General features: G+C 39.1%; 2 protein-coding genes across 2 annotated transcripts in view; both read left to right on the top strand.

Moving 5' to 3' along the window:
• Positions 1-569: 569 nt before the first annotated feature.
• On the top strand, positions 570-4,225 carry LOC125286655 (charged multivesicular body protein 1b-like). Its single transcript, XM_048231876.1, has 8 exons — positions 570-727; positions 1,730-1,827; positions 1,913-2,059; positions 2,403-2,471; positions 2,954-3,061; positions 3,213-3,256; positions 3,446-3,521; positions 3,696-4,225. Exons 1-8 carry the CDS (start codon positions 712-714, stop codon positions 3,738-3,740), a joined length of 603 nt encoding a protein of 200 aa, XP_048087833.1. The 5' UTR covers positions 570-711; the 3' UTR covers positions 3,741-4,225.
• Positions 4,226-4,427: 202 nt separating this feature from the next.
• cnga2b (cyclic nucleotide gated channel subunit alpha 2b) overlaps positions 4,428-5,597 on the top strand; it is an 18,573-nt gene continuing 17,403 nt past the window's right edge. The window contains exon 1 of the mRNA XM_048231616.1: positions 4,428-4,871. Coding sequence (XP_048087573.1) covers positions 4,820-4,871 — 52 coding nt within the window. The 5' untranslated portion in view covers positions 4,428-4,819. The remainder of the gene's footprint in view (positions 4,872-5,597) is intronic.

Here is a 5,597-nt window from a genome sequence, read left to right as displayed (position 1 = left end):
CTTTACGTTTTCATGTCACTCCTACATGTTTCCTTTATCAGAGAAGGGGATACAATTATCATCTTATGGATCATTCATTGTAATTTATCAGTTTGAAAATGGAGCAATGAAGTACATTTTTTTAATATATTACTTAATTGCTGGTTAGAGCAGGCTTTTACTTGATATGCTTTGTATATGACTGTCAATGGTGCTGGTTGACCAAATCTAGAGAATTGATATCCTGGATAGAGGATAACTTTAGCCCTCTTTTAAATGATTGATATCTGATAATGAGAGAGTGATAAAGAAAACGTAATCCTGTTTTTTTTTCTTCTTCAACAGTGGGGGATGATAATTCAGCTTAAACAAGCAAATAGTTCAGCATTGTTTTTATGTGCGATAAATACAGTGGCTTAGACTGTTGAAATGTCATACTTTAAAGCACAGATTATAAATAACCTTTAAATACGTAGAGTTGGGGAAATGAGACAAGTAAAGAAGGTATAAGCCGGGCACAAATAATTGAAGGGGAGGAGTCTTATATGGTTTGCTTTCTTTGTGGAATGACATCATCAAAAAAGTACTTCAGAACATGTGATTCTGACGTATCATTTGTTCCAGTCCAACACGGAAGTATTTACAAGGCTTCTGAGAGTAACAGTCTCTGGTATCATCGAAAACGATCCGAAATTTTGTCTCTGGAAGTGTTCAAACGGAGAAAGTTTCAACATGCCGAATTTGGACAGTATCCTTTACTAACATCGGGTCACATGAAATTAGAGAAGTTGAAGTGAATGGTATGGCCAGGTGAGGTGAAAGTATCGTAATGCACCGCAGAATTTATTTTTGTTGACTTAATTCCAACGAATAGTTGTTTTTTACTTGTATCGTATTTCAAAAAAGGATCACGTGGACTGTAGTCTAATGTATTTGAGCTAGCAGCTACACGTTACTGAATCCGATGCCTAGCTTCTACCTAACGTTGGTAAGAGACTAAGGAAATTGACTTGTCATTTTGATGTAACCTAACATGGAAATCACAGCCTTGACTTAAGTTAGCCTAGGTTATTTGCCCATGTAGCTTTGATTAGAATGATTCGATGAAGTGTAGCATTCTAGACCTCTTCGTAGTTATAAATAGTATAATCGAGCTAGCTGAGCATATTTTGTGATTATGAACTTTTCCCGAAACCACTTCCGCACTGAACTGTGACGCATTACACATGTATCCACAGTTACGTTAAGTCACTTGGTCCGACCTCTGAAGTTCGCCCAAAGATTGTTAAGGCGGAGCTGCGTTGGTTGTTAATTGAAGCTATGTCAAGTTGCATTGCAAGTTAGCTCTGGGGTAGCAAAACCTAAGTGTGCCGCCTTCACGTACCGGAGATCACAGTATCCACTCGAAGGCCGAAGAGGACAAAAGTGTGTTCAGGAAAACGTCTGCATTTCAGACTTTTTTCATCCCCGCGAGAGTTTAACAGGTGCGATAATTCAAAATCCCCATGTTATTTTCCCATAGGAAAAATCGGCAGATACCGGATGTCAAAGATGGCTGCTTTTTTGTAGGCGAACTTCAGAGGTCTATTTAAAATCAGATGCAGTGATTAGTGCACCCTATAGTAAGTCATCTGAGCGAAGCTGAAAACCTACTCGAAATATCCAAGCCTCTTAAAAAGGCAACAACTTTGCTAGAAGCAGTGTTGTAGGTAGACCTTACAACACAAAAAACCTTAACTTCCTCCACCAGAACATCTTTTCAACCTAAAGTTTGCTGCCAAAGAGCTGCAGCGGAGCTCAAAAAAATGTGATAAAGAGGAGAAAGTTGAAAAGGCCAAAGTGAAGAAGGTAAGGTGAATGTGATGTACACTAGACCATATAATTAGTTGTCATATGTTTAGTTTTCATAGTCTATGTTCATTTTAACTTTCAGGCCATCCAAAAAGGAAACATGGACGTAGCACGCATCCACGCAGAGAATGCTATTCGACAGAAAAGCCAATCTGTGAACTATCTCAGGATGAGTGCACGTGTAGATGCTGTAGCAGCAAGGGTTCAGACTGCTGTCACTATGAACAAGGTAAATTCATACTACTAAAAGGACCTTGTGTAAAAAGAAAATATTATACATAAACATTTGCACACAACCATCCAGTGTAGTCTACTACGTGATGCGCAGGACTAAGCAGTATACCCACTTAAAAAGCATCACCATCTCAGTTTACCCACTTAAAATAGGCAAGGATAGGTATTAACTTTTGGGGTTGATCACAGTATACCAACTACAGCTAACTAGACTACACCACTGCAACCCTCATAGATTGAACTGTCATATCTTCTACTGTACACTTGCCTTATCTGTATGTTCTCATAAGTGAAGGAGTTTTGATGTACAACTGGCATAACTTTCACCTTTGTCACAGGTGACCAAGGATATGGCTGGCGTTGTTAAGGGCATGGATGCTGTGCTGAAGAGCATGAATCTGGAGAAGGTAATACTATCATGCTGTCAGTTACCGGTACTTAGGTTTAGATACTGTTTTAAACAAAGCTCTGTTGAATGCTCCAGCCTAAGAACGTGAGGTCTCTCATCCTCCCTGCACCCATCTGGTGTTGCATACTACATAAAATCACAAAAACAAATGTGCTGATGGAATGACAGTGGTCCTGGGCGCGCTGACATCTGGTCCGGGCTGACAAGATCAGCTCCGGGCTTCACTTCAGTGTGTTGTTGCGTAGGCATTGTTGATGTATTTCAGTGTCATTGAGTTCTGTTTTGGTTTATCTGCTGAAGTATCTACAATTGAATTAGTTATTTCCTGTGATTATATTGTTTCCTCTCGAGGGTAGTGCTTGTCGTATCAGTAGCATGTCACTGATCAGTTCTATTTTTGTGTGTGTGTGTGTGTAGTTAAATTATTTTATGAAAAGTAAAAATGGTAATGTGTTTTTTTTTTTTTTTTCCATTGAGCAGGTCTCGTCTTTGATGGATAAATTTGAACGCCAGTTTGAGACCCTAGATGTCCAGACTGCTCAGATGGAGGACACTATGAGCAGCACGACCACACTGACCACCCCACAGGTGACCACCTGTAGTCTCACTAGTAGTACTCTCTAGAGTCAACATCAATGGGTTTCACTTTCCATCTGAATGCATCTTTGCGTGTGCCGAGATGATGGAATATTTTAGAACATTCATAATATATTTTTTCTTTTTTTGTCTGATGTTTCAGGGTCAAGTGGATGGTCTGATGAAGGAGATGGCAGACGAAGCAGGGCAAGTGTCTCAAACATTAATACACACACAGTTCATCTTTCTCACATTTGTCTCTCTTCCTCTACGATGCACACATACACTGAAACAAGCCTTTAGAAATGATACTAAATGTAGTGTGTGTTTGTTTGTGTTTGTGTGTGTGTGTGCGTGTGCGTGTGTGTGTGTGCGCGCGTGCACACTCTTTAACAGACTGGATCTGAATATGGAACTCCCAGAAGGTCAAAAGGGATCGCTTGCTACAGCAAGTGTGGCATCTGCAGAGCAGGTAGGATATCTGAAATGTAACTCATGCTTTATTAATACTATTAATGGAGAGAAGGCATTGACAGTATTATTTAATGGATTCCATTTTGATTGAGAAGACACCATTTGAAGTATATGAAATCAGATTTGTTTTTTGTTTGTTTACGTGAAAGTTCAACCATTCTTATGTTTACAGGATGAGTTGTCTTCAAGACTTGCCAAGCTACGGGACCAGATCTGATACAACTGACATCGAAACTGTTGGGTCATGTATTGGTCTGCGTGAGTTGTTACTTGTTGCATTGATTGCCTTTTTTTCCTCTGACAGCAATGAGATGAATGCAAGTGGATTGGTGTACGGGTGGGAGTAAAGTTAAGAAAAATAGTTTCGGAATATTATAATTATTTTCTTTTGTTTTAGTGTCACAACACTAAAGCTGTGATTACTGGTATATGGAAATATTTACAGTTTTTAAATTATTATTTTTTTCTCGTTTTTGTACACTTTCTCCTCCAGTGTCAAGTTAAGTGTGTTGGTGCGGAGTGTTTTGGAAATTGTAGCTTTACAATTTTATATTGCCGTGTACTGTACATATATCATGTATATATTCATTTGATCACACTCTAATTTCTTAGTACTATGTATACTCAATGTTGGTGCCTTTCTGGAAGAAAATGGATGTACTGCTTATATCACTATGCAATAAATATTTTGTGACTTTCAAATGTGTTAGTAAATTGTATGCTTTTCTTATTTACTTTTTTTAATCTCAAGTGTTAAATGTGAATCACTGAGTAGATTATTACCTAAAACCTTGCATCTTCCAGATGTTTCACCCATCTCTTGCTAAGCAGCAAAAGAGAGAGGCATTGTTAAGTAGAGGGGCATTGAGTTTAGTCTACAGGGTCTTCATTAGTTCCGCAAGAAAACCACAAGTTGAATCCGTTCAAGCAAGCCCAGTACCAGTGCAACCACAGATCCGTGCACCGCTGAGTACCTGAAATGGTGGAGACAGAGAGAGAAGAGGAGGGCCATTGGTGCACAGTGGGAATTGGTCAGCAAATCAGCCTCCTGTTTTTTCTTTCTTTATCCTCCCTCTTTTCCCTCCTTCTGCTCTGCCCTCTATCTTTCCTAGGTTTCTTCTCTGGTTTCATAGTCCAGAAAGTAAACTGGCTGACAGGTTCTAACAGCTAAGACGCGTGGCGGATATATTTTAAGCGAGGATTAAACTAAGTTACATTTTGTTAAATCTCACTGATATTGGAAGTCTTTTTCATTAAGGGTCTCCAGGATGAGTTTTGGATACAAATGTTTTGCACATGTCCATTTTTCACAAGGATTTGCCAATTTTGAGCAATAAAGTGATCAAAGGTAAAAATAATTTCCATAATTGGTAGTTGCATTAGCAAATAGATGATTGATTCTTATAGTATAGATTTTTTTAAATGCCATAGATTGTATGTACTCTGTGTTGATGTGATATTGTATATATGTACTCTGTGTTTGTATATGATGTGATATTTTTATGTGTACTCTGTTTGTGTTTGTTTAGGATGTGATATTGTTTATATGGACTCTTGTGTTTATGCATGAGGTGATGCTCATGTAGTATACTCTTAAATGTTTATGTGTGAGACAGTTGAGAGAACAATGTTGTTAGCCAAGCAGGGAACCCATGGGAGCACTGAGCAACTTGGCGTCTTCAGGGCTGTCTGGGGTTCCCATAATTACCAGCCAATTAGCAAAACACTGGCAACATTTGTTTAAATACCCTGTCATTTCCTCCATAAACCCGAATGTCAACCATTCATCCATTCAGCAATCTTCTAGTGGTACCTCATCTAGCCTGATTTTATTTTTGTGTTCTCCTCCACAACGTTTTCAGTGTATCCACTCTTGGTCTTGGTTTAAGAGAAGGTATGGCCAAATCATAGCGGACATAGATGCCATGTTGCTGTGTAGATGCTGTGGTTGTCGTGATGGCAACAGCAGCCCCGTGTGGGGTGTTGCAGCGGTCCCACAGCTCTCATCAAGCTTGTAGTCACAGACGTTTTACGCATCAGTAACAATGACACGAGTCTGTCTCTTAACTACTGG

This window comes from Alosa alosa, chromosome 2 (assembly GCF_017589495.1).
Source record: "Alosa alosa isolate M-15738 ecotype Scorff River chromosome 2, AALO_Geno_1.1, whole genome shotgun sequence".
NCBI classification, from domain to species: Eukaryota; Metazoa; Chordata; class Actinopteri; order Clupeiformes; family Clupeidae; genus Alosa; species Alosa alosa.
Note: the sequence above shows the minus strand (reverse complement) of the source record. Positions and strands in the feature narration are given on the sequence as shown.

What these genes read in the sequence shown, in the direction of transcription:
- LOC125286655 (XM_048231876.1), top strand. An exon ending in CCACACTGACCACCCCACAG is followed by an intron (nt 3,062 to 3,212) that starts GTGACCACCTGT and finishes CTGATGTTTCAG; the next exon opens with GGTCAAGTGGATGGTCTGAT. An exon ending in GTGTGGCATCTGCAGAGCAG is followed by an intron (nt 3,522 to 3,695) that starts GTAGGATATCTG and finishes TTATGTTTACAG; the next exon opens with GATGAGTTGTCTTCAAGACT.